General features: G+C 41.9%; 1 protein-coding gene across 4 annotated transcripts in view; it reads left to right on the top strand.

Annotated features, from left to right (window-relative positions):
* The window catches only part of LOC145944181 (uncharacterized), an 81,756-nt gene extending 67,040 nt beyond the window's left edge, over positions 1–14,716 (top strand). For 3 of the 4 annotated variants that reach the window (XM_083052356.1, XM_083052352.1, XM_083052353.1), the window contains 2 exons: positions 2,016–3,140; positions 4,148–14,716. In XM_083052356.1, coding sequence (XP_082908482.1) covers positions 2,051–3,140; positions 4,148–5,154 — 2,097 coding nt within the window. In that variant the 5' untranslated portion in view covers positions 2,016–2,050 and the 3' untranslated portion in view covers positions 5,155–14,716. The remainder of the gene's footprint in view (positions 1–2,015; positions 3,141–4,147) is intronic. The other variant, XM_083052355.1, reaches the window with a different exon arrangement.
* The last annotated feature ends 380 nt before the right edge of the window (positions 14,717–15,096 follow it).

Genomic DNA, 15,096 nt, shown 5'->3' with positions numbered 1-15,096 from the left:
TTACTGGACAGAGATTGAGTTTAATGAGACTTAAAGCGTTGTCTTGGCGATACGACTCTTGACAGATATCTCGAAATAAGTCGGTCCCGCAAGCAGATTAACGAATGTTATATCGTAATAACGTTATACTCTCTCTTTTCTAATACCGGGATGGATTGTGCGCGATATATCTCGATAGAAGGAAGGAAACCGACGCAAAGCTGGACCGCAGATATCGATGCGTAAATATTTACTTCGATACATGTACACGACTGCTGTCCAAATCGTATACAATCGCTTAAATCTTTTTGTGCCATTCGATATTTCGAAGAGCCCTTTAATTTTCTCCATGTTCGATCGGAGAAACGGGGGGAAAACGGCAGTGTCGGCGAAACGACATGGCTTTTAAAAGCACACGCCGCCGAATCGCGGGAGGAAATGGCGGGAATTATATGCAGAGTTATATTAATGACACTCTCTTCGAGCGCGAATATCGCATTAGCGTCACTTTTCGACCGGTCACTCTTCTCTTAACCGTGATAACGGGACGTTATAACATTATCGCTCTCCGGAGATTCCCGGAATAGTTAAATGCGATTACGCGACGGGATAAACTTGGAATCGCAATAAACTAATCTTGACGCGCTGGCTTGCGAGCGGATTGCGCGCGGCATTATCTCAACAAACAACTGTTATGTAACGAGGTATAAATACGGTGAAATAAAAACGATTAGTTATAAATACGGTTGATTCACGTGCAAACGAACGGCATGTATCGGAATCGCGATATGACTTCTCTTGTATTTTTTTTTCTTCGGTGCAAATTTGTATCTCGATGAACTTTGCTAACGAGTATAATCCCAGATTTTTTTATCTGTCTGTTTTCTGTCAATATATAGCGTTAATCACTCATCATACGTGTTATTTTACGTTTTTTTTTATATATATTTAAATTTTACGCTTTTTATTATACATTCCTTCGTTTCTAATAAATTAATGTTTGTTTCACTTTTCATGCCAGAAGAAAGGACATTTATATATCAGATGAGTCATTTGACGTAGCAGAAATTAAAATCACTTTAAACAGGTCTCGCAAAATGCAAATTGAGTGACGAATTCGTTTGACAAATAAGAGAAAATGAAGTCCGATATAATTAGTGTCCGATAAGAGAAGGAGGAATGCCTCGCGATTATTGCGTAATGCAAATTCCGTAATCGTAAAACGCCTAAAGACGTCTTATTCCTCGGGACGTAATTGTGCGCGATAATACTGATTGGGCAAGAGAGAGAGAGAGAGAGAGAGAGAAAGAGACACGCACGTCTTAAATAATAGCGCATGGCAAAGTTTAATTAAAAACTTGCTCGCGATATGATTACTTTCCCTTCGGCGTTCGTCTCTTATTTTTGGATTAATTATAACCGCGCTTTTGTCATCCACGCATTTAAAAAAAAATTAACGAAAATACGAAGAAAGGAAGAACGAATGATTCTCTTATTCGACCGTTCAAGGATAAAAATTCTCAAGGATTCAGGAATCCAACGAGTTAGGCATATGCGATTCTGTGCGGGTATATCTTTAAATTATTATTCTAAATTATCAGCGCGATATATACGCAGTTCGTAGATTCGACCTGCATAACAGCGATTGAACTTGTGAAGCGTGAACCGGACGTGTCTAACCATGCGTGACTGGGAACGATCCGATATTCTAGAATGCGCATTCTGAGATCGAAGATTCTAAAGATCTGCGCTTCTTGACCCAATTCCGAGTAATTTCAGATCTCTTGATCAAGAGCGGTCAAAGAATACATCCTGCACAATTTAATCCTATTTTGCGCGAGTATTCTTTCTGTCTATTTAAATTACACTACTGTACACGGAATATAAAACGTAGTGATCAAGCACCTAAAGAAAAAAAAAAATTAAGCGAGTTTCTATCTTTTCTAACGCGATAACGCTTTTATACGTACATTTATTTAACATTTTCAATATGTAAATGCTAATCGCCAACTCTCTTCTGCATTATTTACTTTCAGATACTGGCGCGCCCTACGTATTGTACAAAGATAATATGGAGAGACCCCAGGGTCAGTGGGGCCCGGGGCCGGGATCTCTCCAGGACGGCGGACTGTATCCGCAGCAGCAGCAGCAACAACAGCAGCAGCAGCAACAGGGTTCCTCTTCGTCGGGAAGCCCACAGCAGGCCTGTGGTCCTCCTGTCGAGGGTAGCGAAAACGGTCCCCCGCCCTCTTTAGCATCGCCTGTGCCCTCACCGTATCCCTCGGCGCCTCCCGAGCCTCAGTCCTTGACTCCACCGGACGATGACATACAATCGAGTCAGGCAACGTCCCAACAACAACAGCAGCAGCAGCAAACGCAGCAGCAAGTCCAACAACAGCAACAACAACAACAGCAGCAGCAGCAGCAGCAAGTTCAACAGCAGCCGCCTCAACAACAGCAGCAGCAGCAGCAGCAAACACAACAACAAGATCACTCGCCGCAGCAACAACTGACTCCTCACGCAGAGGTGGACCGCAACGACTGTTTCCCTGGCGCTGGGGAACTGCAGCAGTATCCGCAACACTACTTCAAAGAGGCCCGGCCGCATCCCTCGCCGTCCGTGCCACCTCATATGCTCACCCCCGGCGGCTTCTCCGCGCTGCACTACCTCAAACAGCCCGGGGTAATGCTGACATCCCTCGGCCAGGGCGACGGCGGGCCCGGCTTGGACGCGCATCAGTACGCCAGTCCGGGCGCGCCCAACATGGCGACCGGGCTGCCCGACATCGTGCAGCAGAGCGGCAAATCGAAGTCCGGCAACAGCGATCTACGCCTGTTCAAGTGTTTGACCTGCGGCAAAGACTTTAAACAGAAGTCGACTCTGCTCCAGCACGAGCGGATCCACACGGATAGCCGGCCGTACGGGTGTCCGGAGTGCGGCAAGCGGTTTCGGCAACAATCCCATCTCACGCAGCACCTGCGCATACACGCTAACGAGAAGCCGTACGCTTGCGTTTACTGCGAGCGTACGTTCCGGCAGCGCGCCATCCTCAATCAGCATCTGCGCATCCACTCGGGTGAGAAGCCATACCAATGTCCGGAGTGCGGAAAACACTTCCGTCAGAAGGCGATCCTGAATCAGCACGTCCGCACACACCAAGGCGAGCATTTCTCTCTGCCTCCCAGACTCCCCAGAGGGCGTCCATCACAACCAAACACTGACCCACCCACCGGTTCTAACTCATTACTATCGCAACCGCCGTCGCCACCGTCACCATCGGCATCATCGTCATCATCGTCATTATAATCAACCACGCATTCATTACCGCCGGCGGTACAATAACCCGCATACTAACGATTCATCTCGATTCTCTTACCTGTCCAGTGTATGATGTACCAGTGGCGGATTTAGAGCTCGGGAAATGAAATAATTGTAAAAATTGACAGGACAATGTGTGTGGGGTCTGTAAATAAAAACGGGGTAAATTCACCACTGGTCTATATCACCTATATCCCTCACCAGCCTATCAAACCGTGTTTTTTCTTTGAAAAATCTCGGAAACTAATTATAGCGACGATTTATCAGAGACAATTTGCCGGTATCATCGGCCTCGTTGCCGCTAAGGCCAACCGGCGGGTAAGAACGGTTGAGCTGGACGCGAAAACGCTGGTGAGCTGTGAGATAGAGCAGTCCCCGCCTCCCTTCCTCTTTCTTTCCGATCCCCGTGCGATCCAAGTCGTCTGAATCCGCCTGCCCTCTAATAACTCTAGTTTCTCGCGGTACTCTTAAGGTGGACATTGGCCTGCCAGCGACTACTGCGTTTCTTCTCTCGTGCACCTATCGCTGCTAATAACTTTCACTTTGGGAATTGCGTGATAAATTGGATTTATGGTAGCTTCCCAAACAGCACAAAAGTCCAAAAGACGTGTAAATACCGCGTAATGAATCAGGACCTTTCTTTAGACGTTTTTCTCGGACGTTTGTGTTGCCTGGGTGTTATCGCTCGAATTTATCGAGCGATTTCTTAACGCCACGCTTGACTCGCGCGCTACAATTGACACGTAGTTTTTAATCTTGCTCCGTCTCATTAAAACCGGACTAACGTTCTTCCTTGTTCCGTCCGCCGTGGAATACCGCCGATGAACGTGGACCGTACTTTCATTACAGACGTGAGCCCGCACCTCATCTTCAAAAACGGGATGACGCCGACTCTCTGGCCGCAGGACGTTCCCTTTCCGCCCGAGGAAGGTAAGGAAGAGGTAGCGTCGACGTTCGGCGACACGGACACGCAGTCGGGCGCGTTCAGTCCGGCGCCGGACGCCAACTCCATCCAGTACCCCGCTTACTTCAAGGATCCGAAGGGCAATCACACGGTCTTCGGCGCGGGCGGTCCGGGCAGCTTCGGCGCTCTGCAGTACATCAAGCAGCAGGGCGGCACGAAGAGCTGTCTACCTGATGTGATACAGCACGGCCGTTCGGCCGGGATGCCGCTGTACGTGCGCTGTCCGATCTGCCAGAAGGAGTTCAAGCAGAAGTCCACGCTGCTGCAGCACGGATGTATACACATCGAGTCGCGGCCGTATCCGTGCCCGGAGTGCGGCAAGAGGTTCCGCCAACAGTCCCATCTCACGCAACACTTGCGTATCCACACGAACGAGAAGCCGTACGGCTGCGTATACTGCGGGCGCAATTTCCGTCAGCGCACGATCCTGAATCAACATCTGCGCATCCACACGGGCGAGAAGCCGTACAAGTGTCAGCAGTGCGGCAAGGACTTCCGTCAGAAGGCGATTCTAGATCAGCACACGCGCACCCATCAGGGCGATCGGCCGTTCTGCTGCCCGATGCCCAACTGCAGGCGGCGCTTCGCCACCGAGCCCGAGGTGAAGAAGCATATCGACAACCACATGAATCCGCACGCGGCCAAGGTGCGTCGAAACTCGAACGGCGACACGAAGCCGCCCGGCACGCCCGCGGGTCTGGGCCCGGTTCCCGTGCCCCGCGGTACCCTCACCCCCACGGTCGTCAAGCCGGAGCTCTACTTCCCGCAGTGCTACGCGCCCGCGTTCAATCACCAGCCGCCGGTGTCGACCGCGCAATTTCCCGGCGCCCAGGCGAACGGCGTGTCCGTGACCGGCGAATTCAAGCCGCCGACCGGTCTGCCGCCGCAGTGACTAACCGTCCATCCTGCCGCCTACTAGCAAGCAGGAATCCCCGCGCTGAGGTTTCAGCGCTGTTTCGGCCCAGCCGCGTTGGAAGCAGACGCGACGTCGAACGCGATCGTCGCCGCCGCCGCCGCCGCCGCTGCCGCCGCCGCGTCCAACCGATGCGGCCAGCAGCCGATCCAGCAACACTACCCGTGACATTTATCACTGTGCATTTATTAGGGTTGTCTTCTTTCTTTTCGCCGTTTCACAACTCGCTCGCTCTTCTAGTTCCATCGCTGCTTCACAGAGCCTCGGAACGCGTCGCCAGCTAGTCCCGGAACTCGACGGTGAGAACGGCGCTCGGTTTTTCGTCGAGTGCGAGCCCGTAGTACAACACGAACGTCTAAGAACGCTTCTCTCGTTTTCGATTAACCGGATAAAAAATTATCCGAATGATATTACTCGTTTTTTTCCTTATCTCTTTCTAAAATTGTAGCGCTCTTGCTACGATGCAAACGGAGAGACGAAACGACGCCGAATAATTGTTCGGATTTTTGCGTTGTTTGGGAAGCAAGGGGAGGACATCGAGTTCGCTCCTACATATTCTGTGACGTTCGTGTATGATCCTCTCGCGCGCCGGATGACACCGTGGAAAAACAACGTCCCAATTAGGATCACCATTTATCATTGCATTTTCATTATCGAATGGCAAAACGACGCTAGCTAGTGCGCAATTATACTCGCTCAGGTATTACTCGCGACTCAAGCTCGTAATAAGTTTCGCGACGTACATTTTCTCGTTTACAGTATACGCGATCGCGATGCCATGATTCGTTACTTCCTCGCGATTGTCGGTCAACTCTCTATGATATAGCGCGTCGGATTAAGATTTGATCTTGAAAGGATTCCGTCATCCGTTATTGTCTGCGCGCATACATATGCACAATGCCAATGACACTAGCTAATTCATCGGTACTTGCAAATAATACCCATTTCCGCTACGATCCGCACCAAGCTGTCGATCTCGGACGAGGGAGGAGAGGATAGCTTCGAGAAAAACCGGCCGCCACTCACCGTCGAGCTAACTCATTAGCCAGACCAAGGTAAAGCAACCAACGAAGGGTCTCGTCTATTTCTCCGTACGTATTTTTTTATGATTAATCGATCACGACGTACCTTCTCGCGTTTCTTTCGTGAACAAGGGAATAGCACGAGAGAGTTCGGGGCTCTTGTTTTCCCCCCTCACCCCCCGCGAGGCGCGTAGGCAAATTCGAAGAGATTGACAAGTGTGTTACCCGCGTGAATCCGTCTGTCTTTGCATCTCGCGGGACCGATGGTGCCACGCGCCGCAGTTCGCCGTTCAAAATACGCCACGTATCGCCAAACGGGTTGAAGATGTTCGATTTCGACCAGACTAAAATGATTGTGATACAATATTTAACTTGCCTATGTTTTAAAATGTTTCGCGAGAAAGAGAGAATGAGAGGGAGAGAGAGAAAGAGAGATACGTTGTGCTTCTTAAAGAGAAGCGCGCTTATACACGACCACGTGAAGAATGCCTGTAAATATGTAAAGCCGTTCACTCCAAACAAAGAAGAAGAAGAGCAGAAGGAGGAGTAGGAGGATGAGGAGGAGGAAGAAGCAGAAGAAGAACGAAGAGAAAAACACGACGGATAAAGGTGAAGTATGCGAGTGTGTGCGAATGCGGTTGAGTGCGAATGAAGCGAAAAAAAAAAGAGTACTGAGAATAAGAGGGTGAAAGAAAAAAGATATAAAGGGTCGGGGAAAGGGAGGGGGGAGGGGGTGATATGACAAGCGGAAAGGAGAAAGACGCGAGAGATTATAGTTAGAATTTACGAGGACGACGTATCCTCCCATGCTGAGCCATAGCTTTCGGGTAGATCGGGTCAAGAATCGACGAGACGATATACCGCGATGCAGCGCGAAGGGGTGGGAAGGGTGAAAGGGGAGGTACGCGCGACTCTTGTATACTATAGTAATATTTGAATGTATATTTATACGACAGGTTATATTATTATATTCTAACTATATATATGACGATATTTTGAATCGGTTTTAACAAAAAAATCAGATTGGTGCTGATATAAACAAAAAAACTAGGTAAGCGAGTACGCGAGACACAACAAAAAAAAAAGAAAAAGAAAGAGGAGGGAACGTGGAAGAAGGCTGAGACACACAGTAGAGTTTAGCGGTTTAAGTAGCGTAGACGATAGCGCATAGCTCAAGGTAAAGAAAAGACTTTGAAGGACTATACACGAGTCCGCTCACATCTCGGAGAATTATCATCATCACTCTTAAGAAAGAGAAGGCGGGAAGAAAAAAAAAAAGAAAACACTTTGTGGCAATACTTAAGTGAAGAGCAAAAAAATAAAAACAGAGTAGAAGGGAGGGTGGGAGGAAGGTTTCAACGTACTAGAGAATAATCTTTTAAAATTTCTATATTAAGACGTGTGATCTCTCTAATTATTGTACATTACATTAATGAGTCTAGAGACGACGAGATGCGTTAGCATAATTACGATTACGTATTAGGTGTTCTACAGTTAGTCTTTTGTCATTTTAGAGACACAGAGATCTGAAGATGATAATTGTGCGGCCATATTCTCTGTGGCCTGTTCGTAGTGCCTCGGAATTGCTGCTCGCGGCAGTGATTTGACCGTATTTTAGGAAGGTAATATTATATTATATTGAGGAACCGCAATTTTATCGATACACTCTCCAATATACAATATTGAGAAGGGAAAAGATGGAAATCGCGCGTCGTGAGGCGTCACGTTAATAAACGACTCTCATTAAATTATTATAACGAAAGAAGATCTACTTATACACATCGCGTCGCGAAATGAAACGACGGCGACAACGACGATATAATCGTGGTGGTTGTTCATTGTTGTTTTTTTCTTTTTTTTTTGTTATATTATTTTTTACTTTTTTTCTCGTTCATTACGTAAAATGCGAAGCTATGAGAAAAGAAAAAAGAAAGACGACCAATGGGGAAATATCGAAGGCCGGGAATGGCAGGATCTCTTCTGATGGCCGTTCGTAATATTTACGAGTATTATTATTATCGACGTTAAAATTACATCTTAACATTTAACCATGTGCCCTTTCTAGGATATAGCTTTATCACTCTTACGGTTAAATGAAATAAAAAGGCGCAAGCAAGGCTCGTTAAACATTAACGCTCTTCTAAGTCAAGTCAAAACACATCGATTTCCGTATGCCTTCGTATATATCTGCACGAGAATCTAAAGAGTTTGTTAATATCGTTATGCTCCACAAACAGAGATTATTCTGCAATAGCGTTTCGGACGCTAAACGGTCAAGCCCGGTGAATCATAATTTAAGATTTTAAGATAAAAAAATTTTTTTTAAAGTTTTAGGATAGAGAATTGAAATAAGTATACCATTGTGTGGTTCACTTTAAATGAGGATCGCTACAAATTATTAATTTGAATTCATTTCACTTTTGCTCCCCTTTAATTGTTAATTTATAATTGCATTATGGAACTTAGCCTTTATCGTATTGCAAGTATTATTATGACAGATGCTCAATATCCCAGTAATGTTGAAAACCGCAACCGCCGTGTTTACGTAACACTGCGTTTACGCGCGGACATCTCGAGAGACTACAGATTTTCAACTTCAGCATGTATCCTTCTAGGACTTCCACTTTAAGACTTTAGCTCGTTTTCGCGTGAAAACGACTTGAAATATATAGTTGAAAGAAGTAGTTCCTTTTTTTCTTGTTTTTTTTTCTTTTACTATAATAAACTGTTTATTCATCGCGCCGCAACTGTTTCTCAACTTGAAGGATAATAATTCATTTTTTGCAGCAAACGTCCTCATTTACATGTTTCACTCGTTATTGAAGGCAGGCTATTTTTATCGATCGGATAAATGTCAATGTTCGGAATATGTTTCTCACGCGTCTTTCATGAATAATATATCAGTGATTTCTATTATAATCAAAACAAGTGATCACATTTCGATAAAAACTGGAACTATAATTGTATCATTTTTTAGAGAAATGTTTATAATACTCATTAACTGGAATTTTTTTAAAGATTTTTTCAAGAAAGCTCAATTTCTTCATTGACATTTACAACACAAAAAAATTTTTAATAATGCAAGTTCTTAAAGTATCATTGTGAGATTTGTTGACAAAACATTCTGTATTATAGTCGCAATTCATTTTTGATGTATCACGCGATATTTCTTTTTAAAATCTCATCTAAAGAATTTTTTTATTTAACATCGCTCGAACACATTTTTTTTCACCATTAAAATTACTCTATTCTTTCGCGATCTATGAGACGGAAGAGTTAAAATACTCAATTTATATTTCATCTAACGAATGCGCAGTATTTTATTAAATTCGCAATATATACAATCACGATCATATTAAAACCACTATATTTATAACGTAGAAAAGATTAAACAGTTTTTGACGAAAATTTTATCAATTCTTTGCAATTTTTACAAAAAAGAAATGAATAGCGCTATGTACGTGCTTTTCGCGCCCAGTCAAATCGAAATCAAACCGAAAGTCTCGCAACGAAGGTTTCGTACAATTGAATCGGTAAAACTCTCCTACGGGGGGAAACGTAAATGCTGAAAAGAGCAGTGCACGCGAGAGACGTCTTTCTCGAACGAACGGAGAAACCGCAATACATGTATAAGAGGGAAAAAAGAAGCACGTGACAACATCTCGGACTCGGTTCGGACTTATCCATGCGTACGGCCGATTGTACTTTAAAAGAATCCATGATAACGAAAATAACCGATCACACACAAAAAAAAGTACGTCAAGCTTAGAGAAAGAAAGAAAGAAAAAAAAGCAAGGGCGAGAAACACACATAGATACACATACATACACGTTTTCCGACGTAATCTTCTTTCTTCTAATGAGTCAAGACGTTATATATCGAAATGATTGAGTTTGATCGCGATTGAGAATCGCGCAAACTAAAGAAGGCGAAAAAGAAGATAATAACTGTTGTAGACAATGTGTAGATAAAAACAGATATTTGTTTTCTTTATTATTATTATTACGATATACTCGATAAAATTGTATCATCATATTACTATTATTTTATTATTATTAATATTATATATTATTATATTACTATTTTATATATATATATATATAATAATTATATTATATATTATTATTATTATTATTATTATTAAGTTTATAAGAGAGATATTGCGTATGGTGCATTTTATTAGTTAGTATCATCATAGAGTTTTGACCTCTGTTTTTTTATTACGTTATATCCCGTCGACTGTACGAACTTTTGTCACTTCGTTTTCATATCCGATATTATAGGAGTCTCCTTTTTTATACACTATTATTGATAATTGACTATTAGTGCTTATGCTTATTATATTCTAATCTCGCAGTCACAAAATCCGCCGTGTGATATAAATAATACGTATATATTCGAGTGTCGCGAACGAAGAGGTCGGATTAATGGTTTTTAATCTCTTTTTTTATATATATTATATAAATATATATATATAAATATTTTATATACATATTGCAAGATGTACTTTTTGCAAGAAGGGAGGTCCAGAGATTTTCTAGCCGAGAATATAACAGGGACGTTACTTGTTTATTTTAAGTTCCGTATAGATCGTGCGAGATCACGCGGAATTTGTCGCGAGACGCTGCGTGAGATGGGTTTATTTAAGGAAACTAATGTGCAACTTTATAAGATTATTTAAGGAAAGGAAACTGCAAACATTGATCTTAGAAACGTGTGTTAATTTTTAGAAGGAAAGAGAGATAAGGAGAGAAGAAGATATACTTGATATTTTTTCCTTCGATCCTGTAAATATTATCGGGCTTCTCAGGCCTCGAAAGATCACCATCTCGAGCCCTCGTCTGCGAGCGAAACTGGTTCGGGTGGTTAGACGACGACGTCGGAAGATTGCGCGGTGCCATTTCGATCGATGAAAGGAAAAGAGAGAGACAGAGCGAGAGAGAGGAGAGAAAGAGAGCAAAGCGTGTACGTATTAAGTAGAATCAGCGATATACTGTGATAACGACCGCTAATGACCAGCAATATTCGCTTAATTTCATACGATCCCACGACGGAATTACGCGTCAGTCGGCTTTCTCGAGTTGCGTATCGCGATTATTTCTCGCAAACGTCGCTCTCTCTCTCTCTTTCTCATCTCCTTTTCCACTCGTATAAGACGTGGGAGAATTGTTGCAGTGTCGGTCGATCGATTTACTATTTTGCAATGAACGACTCTCGTCTGTCACATCTCGAACGTCCCTCTCAGGCGTTTATCTTCTTTATTCGTTACTTTAGTTGCGTTTCGTATTACGCGGATGTGTGCAATGAGAATAGTTCGGTCAGTTTTGAAAAAAAAAAGAAAAGAAAAGATTCGTCTTGCGCAAAATTCAACGTAAATTCAACGGAGGTGTTTAAAAATTCAAAAAATAGTTTACTCGGGATTTTCTCGTGAATTTTCCCGGTCTTGTTTTTTTGTCGTCAGAAATTTGTTTCCTTGTACGTCCGTAGATAGGATACATGGAGATTCAAAGAATATGTATGTCAGCTCGCGACGAATTCCGCGATGAACGCGCGATCGTGTATCCGTATACGTAAACGACACAACAGCGATCTTGTTTTTTTTTAATTTTTCCTCTTTCTTTTTTTCCTCTATTTTCTCTCTCTTTATAGTCAGATGCGTGCTTTCAATGACGCGTAGAAAGAGACTACGTGCTTTACATACCACAGGCTGCGTCACCCTCGTCGTTCACCGAATGCTCAACATAGATTAGGTTTAAGCTTTATATATATACATATATTACCTAACGATATATATATATATGTATAAATTATTGTTTTCTCTTTCCCCTCTCTTATAAGACTCAGGGCACGCGCCCGCCGACAGGGTGGCGCATCCGACGTAATTATTTGCATTCATTTTTTTTATTTTTAGAGACTCCGCAAAAAGGTGGGTGGATTAGAAGGAACCGATAGAAAGTCGTTCTATAAAATCGTGTTTGAACTTTAAATCAGAGTTTGAAATTAAAACGTTTTTTTTTCTATTCTTACTATTCTTACAAGAGATTAATTCTTTTTTTCATATTAAACGACCAATGATATCGTTTCGTTTTATTCTAAAAGATATAATGTCTGATTGCATCAAGATAATATAGATTAAATAAACCTGCCATTTGTTATTTTTTAAATTTTATTTTTAGATAAGATATTAATATAATTATATACCAAATATACTAAATTATACTTAGATATTCTTCACGTGACGTGAAAAATATAACTTGATACACTGTGAAAAAATAGGAGAGAACAGAAAAATAAAAACCGCCTTGAAACTAATCCTTGCTGCGGAAAATTAGGAATTGATTCTTATAGAGCGAATTTTTCTCATAAAATTTCTCTTTTAATCGACCGATTTTTTTGCGGAAGAGAGAGAGAGAAATCTCTAAAAACTTTAATTTATGCGGATGCGCGCGATAGAAATCGAACGGGTGTTCGCTTATTACGTTACCCCGTCACACGAGATCTCGCTTTCAAAATTTAGCATTAAAAAAAAAAGAAGGAAAAGATAAAGCCCTCGAACGCGGACGCCCACGCAGGTGCAATACGTTTGACAGATGCGCATAAGTATACTTAGAATCGCGCCGTGATGCGTTGAAAACGTCGGGAAAAGTATACGTAGATTAATAAATATCATTGAATAACGTGTAGCGCGTGTAACTTATATGCAATTCAATTACGAGCCGCGAAACGTTACACATTTTTTATTCATGCATGTCCCTCGATAATAATTGCCTTATCTCGCGATGCACGTAAGTCATTTTGCTGCAATGAAGAGAATTGAAAAGATGCATTTTGCAAGCTGTACATATATATATATATATATATATATATATATATATAATTTCCTTTTTCTCTCTCTCTCTCTCTCTCTCCAATCTCTGAAATGAGAAGCATCGATTTTAAAAGATATCTGATATTTTATTCCCTTTCGACTCTCTTTTTTATTCTCTCGTTCATTTTTACTTTTATTTGACGTGCAATATATATATTTGAAAAAAGATTAATTTGGTTGATTTTAATAATTTTCGACGTTTTCAATGCGGGCGTAGCTCGCGTCTTTATTTATGTAGATTTATAATATGTATACATGTATACACAGAGACGCGGCGCACGATCGCAATTGTAAAAGGAAACTGAGATCACGCGGTGCTGCCAAGCGCCGGTGATGCACATATATTATTATTTACAAGTATATACGCGAGCAGCGAAATACTGCGCCAGGATCGACCTTACCTCGTTTTTCGTCGTTTCGCATGCAAATTTATTCGCGGCGCAACTTCCCTAATTATATTGCCGACGGTATACCTCTTGATTCATGTTTGACGGTACGATAAATTGTTGAGAATGTTGTTACCTTTTCGACCTCTCTTTAAAAGACACAACACTCTCCCCGTGAAAATATCAGCCATTAATGAAACTGCGATATAGTATATGCGCAGCGAAATTTAAAAAAAATGCTCTTTCACGTGTGCATGAAATACATATATTTTACAACGTCAATTTCCCCCTTGTTTGACTCACATTTCCGCGTTATGCTTGTATCTTTAAGTTATATTATGCGGTACCTTTAAGTTCTCGCGTGTTTCGACGTTGATCTGTGTATTATCGAAATACTCGATTGCGTATCAAAAGTATGCAAAAAATTATTATCCAATAATAATGTCGCGGTGGAAAATTATCGCTCGTGTATACGACGTAGTATATTAATTATAATTTTAAAACGCATTCTGAATTATTATTTTTTGTAACAGCCGATTTAACTTATTTTGATTGTTTTTGTAATATTCTTTACAATATGCAATAATACACGCTATATATTATATATTCTTATTATTAATCGTGTTATTTTATTTTTGCAACTTTTACAACATTACATTACGTCGCGAAAAATCTATCTAGAAAACATCGGACCGATATATCTTTGGTTCATGGAGTTAACTCGGCTGGATTCTAGGCGCAGAGTTTTCGCTGCAACAAACTGTTACGACGGAACCAGGTTCCTAATAGTAATTTAGGGAGTGGGAAGAGTGTGAAAGAGAAATATCAATTCGTCTTATACATATATATTTTGTGACTGACGAGTGTCTCGGCGGCGCGGGTCCGCTTCTATTTTCCGACAGTGGTTCCCAAAGATATATATCACCGCGTACATCGTACATCGTGGATATATATACCCTTTGTTCCCTCGATTTTCCTTCCCTGTGTTTGGTACTCTCTTTCATACAACATCCACCGTCCCGCCCCATTTCTACCAACGTGTACATCCCCGTCCGCGAGATTCTCACGCAGCTTCATTTTATATATATATATGTATATATATATTTTATACATATATATATATATATATATAAAACGTACATATATATTATATTAATCAACAAGTGTGGCTGTTCGTCACGAAACGGTCCCGCGTCTGTTCCCCGAGCGTGTTCTGTTTTTCATTTTCATCTTTTTTTATACAAATAAAATTTACAAAAATAAAACCAGAGGAGCGCATGTCTTCAAACGCAACCCTCATTATTTTCCGTTACATTCTGGTTCTCGCGATGTTTACCGAGCTGTCATTTTTTTACTCGTAATAAATTCTCGAGAGAGGACTCTCTCTCGCGCGGTAGTGTGATTTTTTTTCTTTATTTCGATAAAAGTTTAATATAAAATAAAGTCTACGGAAAATTTTTATGTAACAGTATATATACTTTTCCGAGATGAGAAAATCAAGGACGCGCGCGTTAAAGGAAGCTTAAGATCAAAGAATTTCAAACGTTAATGCGCGAAGTAAAAGCGCGCGTTGGCTTAACTTCAAACTTGCATAACTTGAATGCACTTTCGTTTTCGTCGGCATTTCGCCGTCAATTAGAAAGTA

This window comes from Prenolepis imparis, unplaced genomic scaffold, assembly GCF_030444845.1.
Source record: "Prenolepis imparis isolate NDT839.2.m4 unplaced genomic scaffold, iyPreImpa1.0 SCAF_12, whole genome shotgun sequence".
Lineage (NCBI taxonomy): Eukaryota > Metazoa > Arthropoda > Insecta > Hymenoptera > Formicidae > Prenolepis > Prenolepis imparis.
This window is presented reverse-complemented; position numbering and strand designations above follow the sequence as displayed.